At 39.7% G+C, this 25,212-nt stretch overlaps 1 protein-coding gene and 1 long non-coding RNA gene across 8 annotated transcripts in view; one reads left to right on the top strand and one right to left on the bottom strand.

The window, feature by feature from the left end:
• LRRC7 (leucine rich repeat containing 7) overlaps window positions 1-25,212 on the top strand; it is a 492,235-nt gene that overhangs the window by 302,943 nt on the left and 164,080 nt on the right. For all 7 annotated transcript variants that reach the window (XR_005361438.1, XM_038541686.1, XM_038541687.1 and 4 more), the window contains exon 8: window positions 16,205-16,268. Coding sequence is in view for 6 of the 7 variants with exons in the window: in XM_038541686.1 (XP_038397614.1) it covers window positions 16,205-16,268 (64 nt within the window). In the remaining variant the exon portion in view is untranslated. The remainder of the gene's footprint in view (window positions 1-16,204; window positions 16,269-25,212) is intronic.
• LOC111096461 lies at window positions 1,251-20,405 on the bottom strand. The gene is made up of 4 exons (XR_005361455.1): window positions 20,372-20,405; window positions 18,071-18,205; window positions 15,554-15,690; window positions 1,251-1,878 (listed from the first exon to the last, which is right to left on the bottom strand). It is a non-coding gene; the product is annotated as an uncharacterized LOC111096461 (long non-coding RNA).

The following is a 25,212-nucleotide window of genomic DNA, read 5'->3' as shown; positions in this document are numbered from 1 at the left end:
GCCCAAAGTGCTGGCTGACCCTGCTTCCCAGCGAGGCTCTCTTCCCAGCCTGCAGGTGCCTCCTCCGTGCTATTTCTACACCACGGGGGTGGGGGGGGGGGGCAGAGCTCTGACAGATGCTACCTACTATTTGCTTGATGTTCTAGGACAAATTAATTTCCATAGATTTTTTTTTTTAAGTTCACTTTCCTTTTATTTGAACATAGTACGATCCATATTTATAAAAAGCTTTTTCTTCAGTTTTATTCCAGTCGTATTGAGATATAATTGACATTCATCACTGTGTAAGTATAAGGAGTATAGAATGATAATAATCCACATAGCGTGAAATGATCACCAGGCTGAGTTTAGTTGGCATACATCATCCAATATGGATGCAAGAGAAAGAAAAAGAGAGACAAAGAAACTGTTTTCCCATGTGATGAGAACTTGTAGGATTTACTCCTTTAGCGACTTGCCTGTGGCCACCATATGGCATTGCATCCCTTCCCTGGATTTGTAAAGAGTATTTTCTACTGGTCGGCTACACGTGAGCTACTTCGTATTGGTTGCATACACACCAAAAGCTGGGGGGGGGGGGGTTGTTTGTGTTCTATAAAAATTATGACAGTTTTTTTTTAATGACAATATTCTTTCAGGGACTGAAATTGTAACAAAGACTTTCTCTGAAGATTCCTTTTTCTAAAATGCGATTATTCTCAATTGCATTTTTTGTAATCTGAGGAGTCCTCTGAGATACATTAAAGGGGCCCAATTTAGTCTCATGACCTCCAAAGTGAAATCTGTCAGAGAATGGCTCCCTTAGAATTGGAGAGTTTTTTAGAATGCCATAAATGGCTTATCATTATAATATGTATGGGGTTTTGCAAGCAGAAAAAAAATCAGAAAGGTAAACTGGTGTCAAATTATATTTGACCCTTGAACAAAGGAGCACCAGGACCCTAGGCAGTTGAAAATCTGCGTGTGGGTTTTGACTCCCCCAAAACTGGACTACTAATAGCCTACCATTGACTAGAAACCTTAATGATAGCGTAAACAGTCAACACACGTATTTTATATTTATTGTATATTGTAGTCCTACAATAAACTATAGAAAAGACAATCCTATTAAGAAAATCAAAAGAAGGAGAAAATACATTTACAGGGCTGTATTGTATTTACTCAATAATAATAAAAAAAATTATCTGCATATAAGTGCACCAGAAAAGCTCCAACCCATCTTGTTCAAAGGTCAATTGTACAAGGTTCCTTGAATGCAGTGTGGAGGAATTTAGACCAACACCTAAAATAATTTGATTTCTGAGCCCAGATATGACACGACCAAATTGTTTTAGGGATGATTCCGTTATCAATGATAAGTATGGATTGGAAGCAGTTGAAAGTGGAGGCAGGCAGACTGGTGACAAGGCCGTGACAGAGGCCTGGGGTATCATGGTCCAGCAAGTAAGAAAGGCTGACCTAAAACGGTAAGAAGTGCCTAAAAAGAAATGAAACTAAGAAATGAGAGGCACCGAGAGACTTAATCTCTTAAACCTTACTTGCAGTATTATCTGATGTGAAGCCACGTCTGGGTCGGGCAGAGGAGATTTAAAAAGAACATGCGAGACGTATAGTGGAGGTCGAATAAACAATGCTTATAATTGACTAATTTGGACAGTGATGGAGGAGAAGAAGTTCCAGATGGCTTCCCAGTTTCCACTTTGGGCTACGGGGAAGATAGTGGTGACACTCATCAAAATGGGAAATAGAGAAGTAAGAGGCAAATCCATTCTGCCGTTGCTTTATTGGGACAGTCGCTCCTTTCTTTCCTTGTAGAGAAAATAGATCCCATCCTCTTATTTTGGCTCTGCTGTTTCCTCCATCTTTAAGAATGAGCTGCTGAAAAAAAAATTAAAAATAAATAAAAAATAAAATAAAATAAAAATAAATAGATAAATAAATAAATAAATAAATAAATAAATAAATAAATAAATAGAATGAGCCACTGCTCACAGTGGGAGGGTCTAACATGGCTTGACCCTCGGAACACAGCCCACCGTAGCCCGACAGGAGAATAATCCTGTGGACCGGTCTCCCCCATGAGTGCCTTGCTCTTGAGAAAGAACTTTCTGTCTCTTCTTTTATGTTATGGCATTAATGTTAAGGAAACCATGAACGCCTCTGATCCCTTACATGTTGCAAAGAATTTTATTGAGAAAATACTTTGCTGTTTCACAATATGTCTACTACTTTAGACACCTAGTTTTTATGTTGGTGGTAGCACCATCTGCTTGTAATTTCCTTCCCGCCTTCACCATCTGGTGAACTCTCCTCTTAAGCCCCAATTCCAGTATCACCTGACATGAAGCTATCTCAAGGCTCCTGAATTACAAGTTCTCGGAGCATTCCGACACCTTCTGGGTAGCATGACTCCCAGGCTTAGTAATGGAGTACAGTAACTTCATAATTATTCGACTTCTGAATTTTCTTACAGAATGTAAGCTCCATCAGGGCAGCGATTGTGTTTGTTTTGTTAATCCCTGAATCATTCTCACACACAGAATAAAAAACTCACAGTATTCATTACTATTGTCAATAATAATGTAACTAATAGTGTGACTAGTAATGTAGCTAATAATAACGTACCTAATACCAATAATTGTAAGCTTTAAGGTCATTCCATTGGATTGTGAGGTGCGTGAAGGCAACAACCACATCATAGCACCAGCCCTTAGCCTAGCATCTGATATCTGCCCAATAGGTATTTGTTGCATTAAATAAAGAATTATTTGGTTAATGAATTTAGAAGCTTAATTTACAGAGAATCTGTGAAGTGCAATATCAATGTAGTACAAAAGTAAAGAGGTTAGATGATAGACTTACTATTTTGTCTACAAGGATAACAATGATATGAAGAATCAGGCCTTTCTTCCACTTTGGACAATTAGAGCTACGTGTTTTGTCACATTGACAAAAAGTTAATGTTTCCTCAATAAAATTCAGATTCAGAAATATAATTTTTTTAAGAACTTGGCAAGAAGCATTGGTCAAACTTATGACTATTTTAAAGCAAGATTTACTTTATATTAGTATAATTAACCACGAGAAGTAATACAATTAGACTTCAGTGTCTTTTACAGTTCTGTGATTGAAATGAGTTTTCATTATGAGGCACATTTCACAGTGGTCTCATTTAGAGCAGATTTCTTACCCATTGTTATTTCTAGCGTATAGTCCATTATTTCTGATAGCTATCCTACTATATTTTATTTCACAACTTCTAAGTGCTGATTGCTGTGATCATATTTTAGCATAATAATCTTTATGTCAACTTGTATCCATGGGGGAAAAAAAAATCAGTCCTGGTGAAGGCCAACCAGAAAGTCATCCTAAGTGAAATTTGTTCTAAAATTGCTATTTTAAATGAACATATACAGCCGAAAGCATGCATCATTCCAATTATTAAATAAAATCTGATTTTATTTCTGTGTATTCATAGAAACTATCAAAAAATATACCACTAATCTAGGTTTTAGCATTCACATAGTAAGTTGGGAAGACTCTAGCAATAACTTTAGAAAGAAGAAATATCTAGTTGAGTCTGAGGCCTATATTATTTTAAGGGGAAATTGAAATTAGAGAAAATGATTTATGGAGTAATTTTCTTTGAAGATGTAATAAATATGAAAAAGAAGAGGAATATAGACTTGAAAAAAATTAACATATTTACCTGAGTCCTGAAACTATAAAGTAATAAAAAGTAAAAGAAAAGAATATATATAGAATCGGTCAGGGCTTCTGAAAAGCAGAAGTTATAAACATCAGACAGCACACCAAAATTCACAGAATACCTTATTAACATGAAATCATCAAAATACGTATCTAGAATATTGAAGTCAAATGCAGGAAGAAAAAATCAACTACCCTAAACCCTAAATGATTTGTAGAAATGTTTTTGTTTTTGACCTTGTGATCAACATGTAAAACTATGCAAGTGTTTCTCTACATATTTTCTACTTATTTTGAAATTATTTAAAATGCACTTTATCACATGACCCCCAAACGCTAGAATGGTGGAATGAGTGTAGCAGAAAGTATGTTTTGGGCTATAAGAAATTCTGAGTAAAAGTGACTCCTTGAGTAGCAGGTACCTTGTTGCTCGTTAACAAAGTCGCAGAGTAAGCAGTTCTGAAGTTGGTTTCAGTAACTTAATGATTTTATCAAAGGCCTGGGCTTTCTGCATTTATCTGTGCTGCCCTCCCCGGCGTGCTGGCTTTCATCCTTGGACTCGTTACCTCATTCGGTTACACAGTGTCTGCTGCCACTCTAGACATCACATTCTTCTCCAACCATGAAAGATAGAGGAATAAAGGAGACAGAGGGGGAAAGTCCCATGACTTCCCCTGTCCCCTCCCCCCCTTCTAAATCAAAGACAATTCTTCTCAGAATCTCCCTCAGCAATCAAGCCCCCATTCTCTCCTCCTCCTCCTCCTCTTCCTGTCATGTGTCCATGTCCTAGCTTCAGAGGAGATGTGCCGAGTGACTATCTGGCATTTCCAGTCTGAGGCACAGCAGATCCTACTGGCAAGGAAGAAAGGGGGGGAGATGACAGCGGTCTAGGAGCAATTGCCAACCGTGGCTAACTGCCAGGTTATTCTGAAAGGCTTTCATCCTCTACAGTTCAAATCCTCTGACACCTTAATGACAGAGTTGCATCCCTTGCATCCCCCTGTAGTATATACATCGGTGAGGGTACTGATCATCTAGGACCAAATCTATGCCCAAAGCACATGAATTAGTATTTACAAAGCCCAGTGTAAAGAGTGATAAATATTTGTATGAAGTATGGCCAAGGAACTACGAGCCTGAGTCGTGTGTGTGTGTGTGTGTATGTGTGTGTGTGTGTGTGTGTGTGTGTGTGTGTACGTGCACCCACATGGGTACATGTTAAAGGAATCTCTTAGGAAAGGGACTGGTCATTGTTGCTGTTCTCTGCTCACGTATCTATAAGAGTTTTTAAAAGAGCTTACACCCTAATTATTTATTAATAATTAATTATTTATTACACGCCTAATTATTTTCCAGTAGTATATTCAAAATCCCTTCATAACCATATAATGCAGGTTGCAATACACAGTAGTGAAAACGAGCGTCTTCATAGCGGATCCTGTTCTTCATAGCGTTCTGATTGATGCCGCAGTGCACACTAGAAGTGTCAGTTCCAGCAAGTAGCCATCCAGGGGATCATTGTTCCTGCTTACATGGCACCTTGGCCCCCACAAAGAGCTCAGAAAGTCTTACGGGTATAATCGCGTCTTTGCTGCATTGTCATGAGTTAGAGATGCACAGTCGTTTTTGGCCAGTGGGAAATTCATGTAAAGAGTGAAAGAGTGGTGATGAACCCAAGTGGACTGTATAGACAAAGAACAACAAAATGCGGACCTCCCCCATCTGGGCAGACCTTTCATTAAAATGAGCGGTGCAGGGATCCCTGGGTGGCGCAGCGGTTTGGTGCCTGCCTTTGGCCCAGGGCGCGATCCTGGAGACCCGGGATCGAATCCCACGTCGGGCTCCCAGTGTATGGAGCCTGCTTCTCCCTCTGCCTATGTCTCTGCCCCTCTCTCTCTCTCTCTCTGTGTGTGACTATCATAAATAAATAAAGAATTTAAAAAAAAAAAATAAAATAAAATAAAATAAAATAAAATGAGCGGTGCAGAATTTGTCCTAGATAGCCAGCTGCTATCCTTATAGTTCCAGTTTTCACTTTAATCTACTTCATCGGATGAGTGTATCTCCCTGTATAAACTAGAAGTATTCTTGAGAGCTTACTTGAGAGTTTATTTCTTCATATAGAATCTTTCATGCTCTGCACTAAAGTAGAGATAAGTAATTACAAGAAACTGAATTTTTCCAATAAGAGTCATAAAACCAACATAAGCCTTTAAATGCTGAATGTTTAAAAGGAAAATATATTCCCAAAGGAAATACTCAAAATATGTGACAGCTTGATGTAAATTACAAATTTTAAGTGTTTATCCTAATAATTTAAGGACTGCAGGGAAGACTATCTTAATTGAGAAGCGTTAACAAACTTGTCTAAAAAATTGCCTTCCCAATATTCTTTGACAAAGTGATAGATGTTTAGTTTGGCTACGTACCCATCTGGAAGATTCCAGGAAGCCGGTTTAGCATTTTGTTGTTCTTGTTCTCGGGAAGAGGTTGAATTGAAATGATGGGAAGCAATAAAAATTGTCGCTGTGATATTGGGTTACGATATAGTAAATAACAAAGGCAGGATTTGATCATAGAAGTTTGATCATAAAACATTTGATCATAGAGGTTAGGGCTTATCTGCTATCGGGCACTACATTTTAATTTTTCCTGGCTTGTAAAGATACTAGATTTTATCTTCCTTCAAAATAAGTTGTGCCAGTAGCTGCATTTCTCAAGACTGTCTCAATTCCTGGACTTTCTAGTGTTCAGTACCGATGCTGTAAAGAATTATTTTTTCAAAAATTTATAATATGAGGGTCATTTGAAAAGAAATTATTCACAAGGGAAGAACATGATAATGTGGCAAATTTGGCAGGTCTAAATTATAAAATAGAAATGTTCATTAAATATACTACAACAGATCAAGCAAAGTAGAAAGGTGGTATTTTCTTTCCCTAAGTTTCAGTAAGAGGGAAACATCGGACATTAACAACTGAGAGTTTTCCTGTCCTTGTGCCATGAATAGCCACTAATCAGAGAGAATGTGTGAGCACATTTGAAAGACAAGTTTAAAGCTGGAATGCATAAACCCACGCCAAAAATTGAAAGAATCCTGCCAGAGTCAGCAAATCTAAGTTACTACACTGGGAATTAATGGGGAAACAATAGCCCTGCCAACTTTATGTGGCTTCAGGGGTAATTGTACATTTAAATAAATAAAGCCTCTGCATCTGATAAAAAGAAAACCATACATTGTATGCAGATGCACCAAGATATTGCATTATTTTCCAGCATTGGAAAATTCCATTCCAACTGGAGTCTTTTTCCAGATTTGCAGTTGGGTAGATTCTATAAAGTAATGACATGCTAGTAAGGATTTAATTTTCACAAATACAACCAAAATGATAATATTAAGAACAAATGTCCCTGGATCGCAATAGCATGTACCCTAAGAAATGAGAACTTCAAGTAGTTCATTAATATAAATAGTTATCTAACAAAAATTCTCTGATAATATTCCCAGTGTTTAATTTACCTATCATCTCTATATGCAAAGGTTTCAAGACTTCACTATTTTTAGGGACCAGGATTAAATCATAAACCCATACAGCCATCTAGATGTGAGATGTTAAAGAGTGATCTCGACCAGGGGTCGGGAAACTGTGGCGTGTGGTCCAAACCTGGCATCCCTGTTTTTCGTGAATAAAGCTTTATCGAAACAAAGCCATATCCATGTATTAACATATTATCTGTGGCTACTTTTGCATACAACAGCAGAATTGAGCAGTTGAGACAGAGATCAGATGGACTGCAGGACCTGAAACACTTCCAGCCTGGCCCTTTACAGAAAAGAATTGGTTGGCCCCTGGCGTAGACTCTGGTGACCTGTAGAGAACACGCTTTTCATAAAAACATTCATATTTAAACAATGGTCAATCCAAACATTTCAGGCCAGATATAGATGGCAGGCCAGTGCTGGGAAAAGAATGACCTTATTATCATTCTTAGCCTTGTTACTGACTGTCTGTGTGACCTTGAACAAGTCACCAATTCTCCTCTGATAAGTGAGCATTTCCCTTTACTGAGGTTGTGGTGCATAAGGTCAGATGGCGAGAAACAGCACGGTCTTTCAGGGAAATGTGAAAGCTGGGCCAGAGAACTATATGCAGAACAGTCATAAATGGAAGGAGAGCCTAAAGTGAACTTGGGAACTGAGGTACAGAGTCTAACAGGTCAGAATTTCCAAGCAGACAAATGAGGATGATCTGATCAAATTTAAATACTCAAATAAGTTATTTAAATATGGCTAGGCCTGTGTTTTCATGAACAAGTATTCAATTTCATCGTCTACAAAAAGTTTTTCAAAATGTGCTCTGAGTCTGAGAAAGGTCCTATAGGAAAGAAAATAATAAATGTCCCTGGGTCACATAGGAAAAAGTCTAAATTAGTTACATCTATTAGAGTCACAATGAACCTTTGTGTATTTCATCTGTATTTCACACGGCCAAGAGGCCAAGAGGATGTAAAACTGTCACTATTTGCAGGTGACATGGTATTATACGTAGGAAACCCTAATGTCTCTGAAAAACTGCTAGAACTGATAAATGATTTCAGGAAAGTCATAGGACACAAAATCAATACCCAGGAATCTGTTGCATTTCTGTACACTGATAATGAAGTGGCAGAAAGAGAAATTAAGAAAACAGCCCCATTTACAGTTGCACCAAAATAATAAAAGACCTGGGAATAAACCTAACCAAGGAAGTGAAAGATCAATACACTGAAAGCGATAAAAGTATTGATGAAAGAAATTGAAGATGACACAAACGGAAGGATAGTCCATGCTCATGGATTGGGAGAACAAATGTTAAAATGTCCATACCACCCAAAGCCATCTACAGATTTAATGCAACCCTCGGGAGAATACCAATAGTATTTTTCACACAACAAATCATCTTAAACAATGATCTTTTGCGTTTGGAACCACAAAAGAACGTGAATAGCCAAAACAATCTTAAAAAAGAACAAAACTGGAGGTATCTGTGAAATTAATCTGTCAGAGAAAGACAAATACCATATGATTTCACTCATATGTGGAATTCAAGAAATAAGACAAAGAAAAAAATAAGAGGCAAACAAAAGAGGCTTAAATATAGAGAACAAGCCAGTGGTTACCAGGGGAAAGGTGGGTGGAGGGATTGGGATGGGTGAAAGAGGGGAAGGGGATTAAGAGCCCACGTACCATGATGAGCATTGAGTAAAGTACAGAATTGTTGAATCACTTTATTGTTCACCTGAAACTGATATAACACTGTCCATTAATCATACCAGGACTTATTAAAAAAAAAAAAAACCTGGAGATATCACAATCCCAGATTTCAAGATATACTTCATTTAACATTTTTTAGCAAGCTTTGCCAAAATCTCCTGGCCATCTGAAAGCTTTTTAAATCATGCAACATCTATAAATCCTTAAGAAAACTTTAGGAAACTCTAACCTAGAAAACCTCGTATTTCCAACTCTGAAACCCTCCCTATTTTAATAGCTAACTCTTATAGAGCATTTGCCTTGTATCAGGCTCTGTTTATGTGCTTTTCCCACATTAACTACTGTAATCATCACAACTCTGTGAAGTGGGTGTTCTTATCATCATTCCACTTACAGATGAGAGAACTGAGGTAAGATATGCTTCAATTTGTTCAAAATCAAACAGCTAGTGAGTAGTAGAATCAGGATTCAGACCCAGGTCATCTGAACCCAGAGTCCATGCCCTCAACTACTCCACACTTGAGGTCTTGTTGTTACGTGTCAGATATTCAAAAGAGTGAAAAACTTACCTAAACATTTCACAGAATATTTTTTTTATTATTATTTGAACCTCAGAAAGACTTATTGTTAGAAATGCCATTAGGTCAACGTAACACAGGATTTAGATATCCAGAGGCTAGTGAACCTCAGCTTTATCTGCTTTTGTCATCATGCATAGTTCATAATAAATGAGCTAACATATATTCATTACAGTATTTATTAAAACAGGCCTATCAGGATATCTCCTTGGCAACCGTTAATTAATTGTAACTGCTTCCTTGGCAACTGTTAATTAAGTGTAGATACCTGATAAAAACTGAGCAGTTTGTCTTTGCAAATATTCTAGAATCCAAACTTCTCACTGTTAATCATTCGTTCATCCATGGATGAATGTCTTCATTAAACAACACCGTTTGAAAAGCTATTTACTCTGTGAATAAGACTAACAAGTTACTTGCTTTCATGGAGCTTTAATCTAGCAGGGGAAAAATAATTAGTAAGCAAACCAGAAAGATTTTAATTTTCTGTATTAAATATTTAATTAAGTAAAATAAAGGATTTAATTAAATAATAAATATTTTCAGTGGTGTTAAGAATAAAATGAAACAAAATAATATAAGGTGAAGGGGCAAAGGAGATTTTAATTTGAGTAATGGGGAATGGACTGTCCTGAGGACAAAGCAAATTCGCAGAGTTGAGGCAGAGCAACCAGCTTTTGGAAGATTTAGGGAAAGAACATTATAGTCAAGAGAGACAGCAATGATAAAAGTAAAAATCATTGAAATTTTACATATATATATATATATGTAATATGACCAAAGCTGGGTAAATATTATTTAGTACAACCAATTACATTGGAACTTGCACCTTTTAAATTACTAGGTGAACTTACAAATGAATCTAAATAATCAGCAAGATACCTGATTCAGGCAGATGTAGGTCAAACTGTCAGCATTGTTGGTAGAGAATGTGGCCCCAATTTGTGACCAAGTCCTCACATTTGCTTCCCCACCTTTGGCGGGGACCACGTCTTCAAGACCAGCCATTTGTAAAGGGAAATCAGACCCATTGGATTCCCCTACAGGAATGGAGGGATAGGTGCCCAGACGCACGAGAGCTTATGGTAAGGAAAGAGCACATGGTCAAGTAGGCTCGTGTGACCTGTACAAGGACAGCCCGCATGGGAACCCACTGTCAGGGTAAGGAGGTAAACAAAGGGAGAAGAGATGCTCACCCTTCTACTAATCAGTAAAGAGAGGAGATAAAGTCCCGAGCTATTCCTCTAGCATGGTGGATCTCATCTGGAGATGATTCCCACCCCCCAACCGCACTCTGCATCCCCAACCTGGGAGCATTAGACACTGTGCAGAAATACACTGGTTGTGAAAACTGCAGAGAATGTTTCCGATATGCTGCTAACCATCCCTCAATGCACGAGGTAGCCGTATCCTAGAAGTTTCCTTGCCCAGCCCTGAGGGTAGGACAGTAGGGTTTCCTGCAATAAATTACAGTGGAAATTTTTAGAGTTTCTTCACTTTGGATCAAAATATTTTATATCCTTCAAGGATGCATGTTAATATTGTGGATTTAAGCTACAATCTCAGAAGAACTTCAGCTTTAGATGTAGTCTTTGGTATTTTGATTATTTTTTTTGCACATATGTAAATATATACTATTCATATAGCTACTTTCTCCAAAACCCAGCTGCAATGTCACCTCTTCTTAACGTTTTCCCTAATGACTAAACTGTTAGACATTCCTTCCTCTGAGACCCTAGGGCAATCTATACATATTTTTACCTTAGCGCTTATCACCTTGTGAAGCAATCATTCTTTTGATGGTCATTTCCACTTAGAAAATAAGTCTTTCCAAGTAGAGACTGTGCAGGATGTGCTAAACATCCTACAATGCACCCAGTAGGCCGCTATATCAAAGAATTTACCTGTCTAAAATGTCAGTCGTGCCAAGTTGAGAAACCCTGCATTCCAGAAATCTAACTCCACAGAAATCCTGGTGACCCCAATGCCCACACGGTGCCTGCCCTAAGGAACACAAACTCGAGTGAATGAATGAATACCCACAAAGAATACTACTAACACAAAATACCGTGTATTCTATTTTATTTTTCTTAGAGTGTCTTACTTGTTTATAGCCTGATGAAATTTGAAACCTATTACAGACATTCATTCAGCTAAAAGGAACATTTATTGGACAATTTGACAGAACAATTATAGTTTGGCAACTAGCACATGAACAAGAAAAGCAGTAGGTCGTGTTACGGACTGTCTAAAATCTTGTGGTTCGGGAAGACAGTCGATTTCAAAGGTGTAAAAATGTAAGAACTAATATCGAATGACATCTTCAAAAAACAGAAGTAAAAATATAACCATTTTAAAAATATAAAATGTAAGAAATTATATATCGGAAAGACAACTCGAAAACAGAAGAATTTAATGATGGATATGAACTTTGGTGACAGTAAAGATCATTGATGGAAACGAATATCAGAAAAATAAAATAAAATAAAAATAAAAATAAAAATAAAAATAAAAAAAATAATATCAAAAAAATAAATAAAATTTATCTTGAGATAAAATCAAGATTTAAAAAATGCCATTTTACATAATAGAGCTTAAATAAGCTTCAGGAAAAGTTTTTTAAAAACCTCATGGGGAAGGCTTTTTTGTTGTTCCGGAATAAGCAAAAGGAAAATTGTTGCCCATTCAGAAGAATGGCAAAGGGATGGTAGGAAGCTATGTTAACACATTTAAAATATGGTTTCTAGGTATGAGTTTATGAACCAAGGGTTTCAGAAGCAGTGACCTAAGACTAGCTGGGAAGAGAAAAATGCTTCGCAGTGACATGGAGGCTAACTAAAAGAAACCAAACTTTACCCAGATACATACAAGAAATAATAGTTTCTTCATAGGTTGTCTTGGTCAGCCCACAGCCAGAGAGTAGTGTTCAGTTCCGAGCGCCATGTGACTGTCAGAGGTAGGAGGTGTTTGGGTTCTGGGGTGGTCCATGTGATCTCCGCCCCAACCCTTCAATTCTACTGTTGTGGTGATAAACAGCCGTAGGTCATATGTCAACATGGTGCGTTCCCATAAAACTTTACTTACCAAAAAAAAAAAAAAAAAAAGAGGTGCCAGGTTTGGACCTGGCCTTGTTTTGGAAGAGAAACATTGATAAAGATAATCCTGGATGATCTTGTGTTCAAGGAGCCTGGAAATCCTAACACACACAGGATGATTTAAGAAGTCACTATTATTTAGCCTAGGGAAAAAAAAAAAAAAAAGATACGTCCTACAAGTAATAGAATTTGCCTCAGGACACACAGCTATAAGACATCCCCATTTCTTCATTTAATAAAATTAATTTCATCTTGGTTCTCTACCACTAAGGCTGGGGGGGAATTATCCTCAGGGGATCAGTGAGAACTATAGAATTTACAGAATCCAGAAAATTGTGGAAAGGCCTCTGGTCTTCAGCTCATGGTCATGGTGAGTCTCACTGGAATCTTTGTCGCCTACAGGGTGAAGCCCAGTGAAGGTGGCTCTGCTACCCCTACGATTATTTCTCATTTACTTGCCACACCTGGCCACTTGGTCCTCTACCTTGGCTCTCAGGGCTTTGTAAATCTTGAGATTTACAAGAATTTGCCATTCCTCAATATTCCCAGGCTAAGAAGAAAATCTAATTCGCTTTTCTTGGGGCCCAGCCACTCCCATCCCCTTCCCTAGAAGCATTTACTCAGTGGCATAGATGACACAAGAGGCGAGGCCCATGTTCTTACAACGCTGGCCACATTTTCAAAACCATCTTTGGACTGGTAATTGGTCCCACACAAGCCCTTCCGGTCGTCTTGAAACGTATTTTAAGGAGGGAGTGGAGACAGGAGGCATAGACATATGAAAAACACTGACAATTCAAGTGGTAAATATCGAGTAAATCATGGAAAAGAAAACAAATGGTACATGAGCTAAAAATAATAATAATAATAATAATTTTGAGGTGGAATAGACAAAAAATATCACTTATTTATTTTTCAATTTTTATTTCAAGTCAAGACCTTTCCCTGAGCTCTAGTTTCTCTCTCTCTCTCTCTCTCTCACACACACACACACACATATTTAATTCCATTGCAATATTCCCACACTGGTCCTCAATCCAGAAACTATTTTAACCTCCTTCCTCTCGTACCTCCCACACCCAGTCAGTCATCAGCATTGCCGAGTTCTCTCCACCAGAGCATCCCTCCTTGCCCGCAGCGCCGTCTGTACTGCTTTGTCTTATTTCTGGCCCTACGTGCATTTCGGGACAGTCTTAGTTGGCCCCTCTGCTAGCACATCCTCCCCCCACGTCTCACACCATCCCAAGCTGCCGCAGCGAGCTTTCTAAAATACAAATCTGATAAATACTTTCTGATCTGAATCCAAAAGGCTTCCGTTGCCTTCAAGCGAAAACTCAGACTCTTTGGCTTGACATGGGTTTCTTTATGATGCGGCCCTTCCCTACATATTCTTTCTTATTTCTTACTGTTTTCCTTACTGTTTTTGCTAACCTGCGGTTCCTTGAAATAGGCCACGATCTCTTTCAACCCAGCCCTTTGACACTTCCTCCCCAAAAGGCCATCTCCTCCGATTCTAAAGCCTGATCGATGCTCCAGAACAAAGTGTCGATGGAGCCTTTTACTCCCAACACTGAGAAAGGACCTCTCCCTGTGCTCTTCAGGAACTCACACGTGTATTTTCTATGACACGTACTCCAATTTTATTGAAGTATAATTGACAAGTGGCCAGTTATTCAAAGTAAATATGGTGATTATTTGATGTATGTACACATTGTGAGAAGCGCCCTCCCATCCGGTTAATGGACACACCCATCCCCTCAAACATCTACCTTGTTTTATGGAAGGGTGTGAGTGAGGGGGGTGGAGAACACTTAAAACCGAGTCTCTGATCTACCCAAAACCCTGATCTACCCATCTTCCTTATCCATCGATTACAACGTCATCCTTCTAGTTGCTCAGACCAACACACACTCTTAGTTACACTGGACTCTACTTTTTCTTACTCCTCCCAGATGTTTCAGCAAATAAACATTTGACTCTAATCTTACATATGTTTGGAAGCCAATCACTTCCCACCACCTCCACTACCACCACCGGGCTCCAAACTACCCTCACCTCTCCTTTGGCTTCTTCCATTAGCCTCCTATTTGATCTCCTGGCTTCCACTTTCGTCCCTCTCTGTTTACAGGCACAGATATCCTTTAGAAATAAGTCACTTCAGTCACACCTTTGATCAAAACCTTTTAGTGACCCATCTTACTCAGAATCAAATCCTCAAACTCACATTGGGCTGATAAGACCTCATATTATCTGACTCCTCGTAATCATCTCTTACTCCCCTCATCCCTCGCTCTGCTTTAGCCACATGGTCTCCTAGGACGTCTTCAAGCAAACAGCATGTCTGTGACTAGCCTGTTCCTTCATTTCCTTTAATTTCATTTTCTTGGTAAGGCCTTACCTGAATCTCCCTACTAAAAATTGCAATCCCCCTATTTCCATTCTTCATATCTACTTCTTCTGCTGAAGCTTTCTCCATAGCACTTATAACCTTCTAATATATTATCCTACTGTACTCATTTATTTTAGTATTTATGCTTAGTTATTGTAATCGATTGTAATTCTCCCCCCAATGCAATGGAAACTCCCTTTGGGCAAGAGTTTTTGTCCCTTTTATTCATTGCTGTCCTCCAGACCCCAGAAGATTGTCTGGTGCATAATCGCTCAATAGCAGTTGCTGAATGAAGAAAGGGTACACACATTTTTGCATTTCTGAGTGTCTGAGAGTGTCTGGATTATAGTAGTACTTTAAGCTATGACATAATTACTGTAGCCATTTTAAAGAAAAAGGAACTGAAATTTCTGAGATTTGAGTCAATGATGCTTCCAGAATTTCTGTAGAGTCAGGATTTAGGGATAGCATTCTGGTTCGTGGGAGGATAAGGAAACTTGGAACAAAGAAAAACACTATCTTTTCTTACATGGTATGCTGCACTTGAGGATGGCTTGTGAAGCGCCAGTCGCGTGTGGCGCCAGCAAGGGTACCTCTACCTTTGGCACCAAATCCTGCTCGAGGCTTTACCATTTCACGGAGCCGTAGCAGCATCCCAGCCAATATCTTTAGGAGACAAGGAATACAACAGTCTGTCTGTAACACAAGTTCATTTAAGTAGAAAACGGTAAGATTGATGCTGAAGTCAGGGCCGTATTGTGAGTTTTGGAATGCTTTGCTCAGGATTGGTTTCCCCCATCGGTCCCGAAATCTGGGGTGATTCTTAAGAATGTAGATGTTGTGGACTCACCCTATGCCTCACACTGGAATGGATATTTAACAAGCTTCCCGGGTTTGTGTTACGCAGCGAGCTCTGTATTCCCACCACAGAATGGCTTTTGGAAATGTCTTAAGCAGGTGGTAGTTTTGCATACGGTTGTTTTGTATTTGCAGTTTACTTCTCTCTCTAAAACACCCCCATTTCTGTGCACTATTAAACCAGGTATAAAAAAAATAAAAATAAAATAAATAAATAAATAAATAAACCAGGTAAATATGACTGGGGTGGGTGGAATGATTTTGGAGCAATCAATGTGTCATGGACTTGCCTCACGATAGTATTTTTCTCCATCTGTTATAGGTCAATGCACAAACTGGCCCAGTTGGAAAGACTTGACCTAGGCAATAATGAATTCAGTGAGCTGGTAAGCGAATGCATTTTCTAACCCTGATAAATCCACCCCAGGAGGTTATCTCTTCTGTCTCTGTAACCCCAGGTTACAGGTTACTACCCAAGTTCACGTTTGCACTTGGTAAATGTAAAAGCAGAATGAAATCCAGGAAATAAAGTGATGATCTGACTCTATCATACCCTGTAGAGAACTGGATAATATCAGATTCAGTTAAGAGAAAGGGGGGAGGTGGGGACGGAGGGCAAGCGCGTGCGAACGAGGCCTGCGAGCGCCACCACGGCAGCCACCAAGCGAGTGTAGCGCGTCGTCGTCTCACTTAGCCCTTATCTGACCCGTTGCCACCTTCACCTGGTGGAAATGCGCCCAGAGTGGTCCTGGTCATACAGCCTTTACGTGGCCGAGCAGGAATTAAAGCAAGAGGTGACTAACCAGGGTTCAGGCCCCGAGCCCTCCGCCTCTGAGGTCGCTCGCTGGGGAGGACGGCTGGAGGCCAGGCCCCCCCTTGTCCCCAGCTCCTTTCTCCTATCAGCTCACCTGCACCGCGGCTCACAGAATCCCCACTGCTCCTCTCAGGCTTAACCTGTCATTAAAATTTGCCTGGAGACTAAAATCTCAAATGCAGGGAACACCGGGGGGCTCAGTGGGGGAGCCTCTGTCCTTGGCCCAGGCTGTGTCCCGGGGTCCTGGGGTCGAGTCCCACGTCGGGCTCCCTGCAGGGAGCTGCTTCTCCCTCTGCCTGGGTCTCTGCCTCTCTCTCTGGGTCTCCCCTGAATACATAAATAAAATCCTTTAAAAAAAAAATCTCAATTGCAAATTAGAGAGCAAACAGTCCGTTACAAGCAGACTTTCTGATTCCGAAGTCTCCCCTTGAACATCTTCAGATTTCAAAAATGCAATTCGTCTAAACTATATTTTAACCATTTTCAAATTCAAACACTTAATTGAGTAATCAGCTACTCTCTCCGGGCCGCGCTGCCTAGCAGTGTGACCTTGCGCAGCTTCCTTCACCTCTAAGCCTCTTTTACAATCTCTCTAAAATGGAAATTACAGTGGCTCCCCCCCACGGGGCTTGCGTGAGAGTTAAGTGAGGTAACACCTGTCCAGGGCCTAGGAAGGAGGGAACCTCGGCCAACGCCGCACCCTGGAGGTGCAGACACTACCTCGGTGGACTGGGCCATACCCATCGAGCCACTGTCCCGGCCTCCATCGCCGTTTGCGGGGGTTGGGGGGGAGCTGACTTTTGGCCTTCTGCAATTGGAAGCGTGGTGTGATTGAAGCAGGCACCAGATCCCCTTGGGTTGCATGTGGCAGCCTCGCACAGCAGGCCTGTGTGGGTCTGCAAGGCCTCGGCTGCCCCTGCGTCTCCTTACAACGTGGCCGGCGGGCGGGTGCCAAGGAGGCTGAGGCCTTCCTGAGGGACTGGGCCTCCCTGCTCTCCCGCTGCCTTTCAGAGGCGGCCGACGGACGTGCTGTCCCCCGGGCTCGTGTCTGCAGCTGGGGCTGCCCCCTGTGTGGACTGTGGGCCCAGTGAGGCCCTGGTCACTTCCGTGGGCAGCTCCCTGCAGCTCTGGCTGGCTGCAGGTCAGGAGGCCCAGGAGGCCCGGGAGGCCCGGGAGGCCCAGCGGCCTTTCCCGGGTCCTGTCCTGAAGGTACCTCACTGGCCTCAACGCCAGGAGCGACCCCGCCACCCACAGGACTGGCTCCGAGAGTCCAGCTGATGGGTGAACTGAGAGAGGCCCAGGGAACAGACTTGGGGGCCTCCCTCCCCCTGCTGCGTGGCCCCACCGAGCCAGCCTGCTGAGGGTGCACCCCACCTTGTGATGGCCTCAGCGCAGACAGGAGGGCATAGCAGCCCAGAGCCAGTGAACTTCGTAACTGTTGTGTCCTGGGAGTTTCAAAATCCGTTATTAAGAAGTTACAATCTGCTTCCGCGAGGAGGTGTAGCCAGTCTAGTGGGTGAAAGAACATGGACCGTGGATTCAGACAACTGAGGTTTACTCCCGATTCCATCACCGGCTGGCTAGGCGCCTGTGGGTCTAAAGCTCACTCTCTAGCCTCAGTGTCCTCTTCAATAAAATAAGGGCGTCGAAGCTGTCTATCTCACAGGATTGGGGGCGCGGAATCCATGCAAGAGATAAATGGCTCTGTGAACTCTGACTCTGTCAGGCATATGACTTTGGAAATCAAATCTATCAATATTTGGGCCAACAGAGATGAATAGGGTATGTCTGCGTGTTGGAAAGTAGACACAGGTAAATGTAAACTAAAAAAAAAACAAAAAAAAAAAAAAACATTATTTTAACTTATGCTGTGCGGTATCTAAGGAATTATCACTGAGCAGAAACATTTCTTTTCTTTTGAACTCCCAGTATTCCATGCTAGTTACAAAACAAGTCTCTCTAAAAAAAAATTGTTTTTTTTGCATTTGTCCTGGGACCACTTATTCGACAACACTCAGTTACTTGGCATCGGCAGCAAGGAGGAAGGGTGGTGTAATTATGGAATTTCACATTTCTGTCATTCACTTTTAATCAGATGCTTGGCTTTTATTAGTCATATGTGTGGGACTAGCTGTTGTTTCTCTGAAAGTAACAACTTTTAATGAGAAAATAAGAGAATTTGCTTTGATAAGAGGCCTCTAGAAACAATGTCATGTGTAGGAAAGGGGGCAAGTTCCATTCTGTAGCCAGGTATTGACACCTCGGAGATTACTATGAGAGAATTCATTTTGTGTGATGTTCTAAGGAGATAGCTATGGAGAGAAGATGATAATAAGTCCCCAAAAAAACCTTATAATGTGAAAATCTAATAGAAAGAACAGAAGTTTGCTTGCTTGAGACTCAATGTAAATGCCCTAAATGAGGTTTGGAGACATAACTGCTTAAGGATGCCTTGTTCATAATGAATAATTCTAAACAGAGGGAATCACTTGATATTTCTAAGGATGGTAACCACCAGAAAATCCTGGGCAAGGTTCTGGGAACATAATAGATTCTCAAAGATCTTCATTATTATTGTTTCTTTCACGGCTTATTTTCATTAAATATAAAATCAACAAATGTCCATTTTTTTTAAATTGAGAAAGTTAGAAAAACTGTAAAAATTATAGTGAGACTCATCCATGATCCCATCCCCTTATATAACCATTATCAGTGTTTTTGGTGTATCCTCCCCCCACACCATCATTTTCTTTTTAATTAGACCAAACGAGTATTATTCAGGGCCAGGTCAGAGATGGGACATCGTAGGTTGATGCGTTAGATAACGTCAATGCTTGAAATTCCTCTGCACTGAGGGTAGACAGCCTTCTACTCTCAGAGAATAATCAGGAACTTTCCAAGGTCATAGAATGGTCAGGGACCCTGAAAACAGATGCAGTGATTGCCACGGGATAGGTACACATGCTGGGCCTATAGAGATCTACCTAACGAACGGGGAGTCCCATTCGCGTCCTGGGCTGGTAGTGGGACTAGTAAAGGCCCCAGCGCACATCGCTATGAGTGAGAACACCCGGAAGGAAGCAGATTGAGCAGCAGAGCCTAGGGGAAGGTGAGACAGGTGGATCCAGAAGCCGGGTCAGGCCATAGCTGACCATCTGCCCAATGAAGCTGTAGCTTCCAGGCTCCCACCCTCTTACCCCCTTCCCTCTCCCCTCCCTGCACTGGAGAAGGGCCACGCTAATAAGGGAATAAGAAAAGTGTCCCTCGGAGCCTTCCCAACCTCTGCTCTGGGAACCTTCAAGTAAGAAAGCTTCTCTGCAAACCAGAGAGAGAAAAGAGCTGAGCCCAGGAGGAAACAAACAGCACACTGCAGAGTGGTCCGTGTGTGGCTCAGGGTGCGGCGGGCGGGCCAGCCACCTGCAGACAGCAGCCCGGGTGGCACAGGGCCAGCAGCAAGGAAGACAGAGGCAAGAGTGGTCGCTGGACTAGCATCTCCTGTGACATGGGGGGTCCCTTGTCTCCACTCCCCTCTGGCCACAAAAGGACCCCTAAAAGGAGGGACGGGGGAGGAGGATCCCAGGAGAGACCCGATTTCTTCATCTCTTGCTATGCGCGTGGAGGGAGGTCCGAGAAGTGAGGGCTGAGATCGCCCTCTAACTGTGACATCGTACCTACCGGCTGTACGTGTCTTCATAGAGATAGTTCTATTTGCCAAACCGGAATGTTGGTGTGCGTTCTATTCTACACTAATGCATGATTATCAAATTCAAAAGATTCTTTGCGAGCATTATGAGTTAGGATCGTTCTCGGCAGCTGAATGAGGAAGACTGTCAAATAGCGGCCAAAAAATAAATAGCGACATTGAAATTCAAACTTAAGAGAAAATAATAATCAGACAGGCTTGAAATTCTATTATATCAGATGTTACACATATAACACAATATATGTGGTATGTATTTAAGTTACAAAACATAATAAAATGCATCCTGGTTAGGCACTGCCGTATGTTTATGACCCAGGGTACCAGTCCTGTACAGCTGCCCGTACGTCCTGACCTGATCCTGCCTCATTCCCACAGACAAGTACAACCCTGAATTTTGTTTGACATTCCCTATGTTGGTATGTGTCTAAATATTACATTATTTCACTCTGCTTGTTCTCAGGTTTTGTAAAAATATGACTATACTATACCTTATTTACTTCTTCCTTCACAATCATTTTTGTCCATTTTTTTATTGCATCGCAGCTATGCAGACTTCCATAGGTGCACATGTGCAAGAATGTTTCTAAGGCATATGTTTAGAAGTGGAATTTCCCACTCATTAATTGTGCACATATTCCACTTGAAAAATAAGGCTTTTTTTAAATAATTGTATTCATTCCCCAGCACGTCTAAGAGCCCCTGTGTTCCACATCTTTGTCTATACTTGATTTTGTCAGACTTCGTATTTTTTCCAGGAGTTGGCTGACAGTGGCATCTCCTTATGATCTGAATCTGCCTATGTGTGATCTTTTATGAGATTGGTGCTTTAAAAAAAAAAAGAGAGAGAGATTGGTGCTTTTTCCATATGTTGGTGGTGGTTTGTGTTTCCTCTTCTGTGAAATGCCTGTTCATGTACTTTTGCTCATTTATCTATTGGAGGTCTCTTTTTTGTAGACTTAGCAGGATCTATTCTATAGCCTAGATGCTAATTTTCTGTTGATTATATGTGCTACAGATACCTCCTCCAACACTCTACAAGTTTTGGGGGTTTGTTTGTCTGTTTGTTTGTTTTACTTTCTTCTTGATGTCTCTTGATGACCTGAAGTTCTTAATTGTAATGTAATAAAATGCATACTTTTTTATGCCTGGCATATTTTGTGTCTTGCTTAACAAGTTCTTGCCTCCCCGAAGTCAAACAGATCTCTTCATATGTTTTTTTCTAAAAGCTCCAAAGTCTTCATTATTTATAGTCAAGTGTATTTCCATCTGGGCTTAAATATTTTTCATTGAATGTATTATTTTTTTTTCTGAGCAGATTGTTTTCCAAGCAACGATTATCAGCAGTCCTTCCTTTCCCCCAGAATGAGTTCAACCTCTTAACAGAATATGATTTCTATACATTCATAGCTGACTTTCTTCTTCAATTCCAGTATAGTTGACATACAATATCAACTAGTTTGAAGTGTACAATACAGTGATTCAATAGTTCTGTACATTAGCCAGTGCTCATCAGGATAAGTGTGATCTTTAATCCTTATCATCTACTTCACCCATCCCCCCATCCACCTCCCCTCTGGCACCCATCAGTTTGTTCTCCATAGTGAAGAATCTGTTTCTTGGTTTGCCTCTCTCTCTCATTTTTTTTTAATCTTTGCTCATTTGTTTTGTTTCTTAAATTCTACATATGAGTGAGATCATATGGTATTTGCTTTTCTCTGGTTGGCTTATTTCACTTAGCATATTCACTAGCTCCATCCATGTTTTGGCAAATGGCAAGATTCCGTTCTTTTTTTGTGACTGAATAAATAAATAAATAATATATATATATATATAATGTATATATATATATTATTTATATATATATACACTATATCTTCTTTATCCGTTCATCTATCAATAGACACTTGGGCTGCTTCCATAACTTGACTATTGTGCATAATGCTGAAATAAATATAGAGGTGCAAGTACATAAATTAGTGTGTTTATGGATTTTGGATAAATATCTAGTAGTATGACTGCTGAATTAGTGGTTTTGTGTTTGGGGGGTAAATACCTGGTAGTGTGATTGCTGGATCATAGGGTAGCTCTATTTTTAACTTTTGGAAGAACCTCCATATTTTTCCAGAGTGGCTGCACCAGTGTGTATGTATCCCCATCAACGGTGCAAGAGGGTTCCTTATTTTCCACATCCTCACCAACACTTGTTTCTTGTGTTTTTGAGTTTAGCCATTCTGACAGGTGTGAAGTGATACCTCATAGTGGTTTTGATTCGCATTTCTCTGATGATGAGTGATGTTGAGCATCTTCTCGTGGGTCTCTTGGCCAGTTGTATGTCTTCTTTGGAGAAATGTCTATTCAGATCCTCTGCCCATTTTATAATTGGATTATTTGTTTCCTGGGTGTTGAATTGCATCAGTTCTTTAAATTCTTTGGATATAACCCTTTATTGGATATGTCATTTGCATATATCTTCAATTCAGTAGGTTGCCTTTTAATTTTGTTTACATAGAAGATTTCAAATGTGAAATGACTTTCGCGTGTCTGAAATAAATCCAACATAATCATGATATGCTGATGATCCTCACCTTCTATATAAACTGCATTCAGTTCAATCTTCCCTGGGAGTTTTAAAAATCTTTGTTCATGTGTTTGGTTTTTATACATTATTCCTGTGTGCTTTCTCTGTGGGTTTATGTTTTTCATTAATTTTTAGAAAATTATCAGGCCTTATCTCCTCAAATGTTTCCTTTTATCTATATATTCTGTATCTTCTTATGGAGTTTGGACTAACTATGAATATGAGTATGATATCATAAGTGATATTAAAATGCTATTTAATAATTATTTTGTGAGGTCTTTTATGAAAAAGTAACCAAGTAGGGATAATTTTTTAAATGTTTATTTCATCTCCATAAAGAAATTATTTCTGCCTCTCTACCTAAAACTATCCAAGATTAATTCTCCAGAATTTGAGATATGATAGATCATTTTAAGAATATTGTCAGCTCTTTGAACTATTTAATGTACCAGTTACTGACAGAGACATTTCTAAAGCATAGGCCACTCATTCTGGATTAAAGAACAAAACATGAATTTTAAAAAGCAAATACCTAAACTACAGTAACAAAAATATTTAAAGAATAAAAATATATTTTGTGTGTGATGAAAAAGTCATTTAGTTTTTTAAAAGATGATGCAAAGATTCAATGTATTTAAAGTCCAAGGGATTCATCAGGAAATGAGTAGTATCATTTTAACTATCTAATATTTGAGAAAATCTGTCAAGCAGTCTTTATAAAAACATTTCATAAATTCAGCAGTCCATAAACTGTATTAGATGACTGATATTCCATAAATCTTATCTTTAGAAAAGCTTAGAAAATATTCTGCACTCTGAAAATCACCATTTTGAAAGCTTAGAAAGGCTACAACTCACCATAAGCAAGAATTTCTAATCTCGATATTCAAACTGAATAACTTTTATTGATTTTTCTCACTTTATTTGTAGGGTAAAATAAAAATCTCAGATAGATAAATAAAGAATGGAGATGCTGAGAAGAAATGTCAATAGTTGTATAGTGTTGGAACGGAAAGGGTTTACTCTAGCCTTCAAGATTCTTCCCGCTGGTCTAAGAATTAATTTGACATCAGACAGATAACAGGAGGGGGGAGAAAAAGTTTAATTGACTGTGTACAGTGTTCCAGTAATGAAATTAAGACCCAAGAAATGACCAAGGCAGGCAGGTTTAACACTTTTTAGACAAAAAGACCATAAATCTGTATGAAATTGACAAGACAAAGAAAATTTATGTTTGGAGGTTTCAGTAAGGAATTCTAAACAGAATTTGGACTGGGCTGAAATTGCAAATTAGTAAAATACAAGCTTTGTTTATACAGCTTTCATGGCTCTGAATTCCATCTCTGCTAGTAAGAATGTCTCTACCTTGTGGTACAGGGAGAGTACCTTTCACATGGAGAGTTATCTCCTGGTTTCTAGAGACAAAAAGGAGTCAGAGTGTTCTTACACTCAAGTAAGTTTTAGTTCAAAATAGTCAATACGCCAAAGTGGTACATTATGGGCTACCTGCCCCTGGGTCCTACAATGGAATATTTATTTGGGCTACATAAATCATACAAATGTTTTTTCATAGACATTTGAAATAATCAAGTACTTCAGCTAATAGTTTAACTTGTAATTTAAATTGATTAGAGTTAAATTAAACTCATTCTACTAGAAGCGTAGCTGAAAAAAATAAATAAATAAAAAGTAAATAAATAAAAGCATAGCTGCCAATGGCTTCACCTACCTCGTAAGCCCAAGCTGTGCTCCTTTTTAATTACCTAGGATGCGTGTATATCTGAGGCAAGTGCTGTATTTGCATATCTAACAATTTCCTTCATAAGTAATTACAGCATAGGTTTCCCATACCTACGAATCAAGTTTTGTCAAGTGTTTTTCAGATAAAGCTTATTAAAAAGAACAAAATAGGAAAACACAATTTGCAATCATAACTGGCCACCTGTTCTTAAGGAAAATACTTGAGACGTCCTAATTATTAACTCCTCCATTTCCTGCGTCTGTAAAATCACTGAGGACGTTGATTGTAAATATGCACCACAGGCATTTCCAAAGGTTATTAATATACCAAGAGAAACATGAGAAATGAAACTTTTTTTTTTTTAATTATTAGAGACACATCAATTTCTGTATCAGTCAATCCAGGCCCGGTCAGGAGGTGGAAACTACATCAGTTGTTTAACAAAGGGAATTTAAGGAAAAGAACAGTTACTCATGTGCCAGAAAACAGAAAGG

The sequence above is a fragment of the Canis lupus genome, chromosome 6 (assembly GCF_011100685.1).
Source record: "Canis lupus familiaris isolate Mischka breed German Shepherd chromosome 6, alternate assembly UU_Cfam_GSD_1.0, whole genome shotgun sequence".
NCBI classification, from domain to species: Eukaryota; Metazoa; Chordata; class Mammalia; order Carnivora; family Canidae; genus Canis; species Canis lupus.
This window is presented reverse-complemented; position numbering and strand designations above follow the sequence as displayed.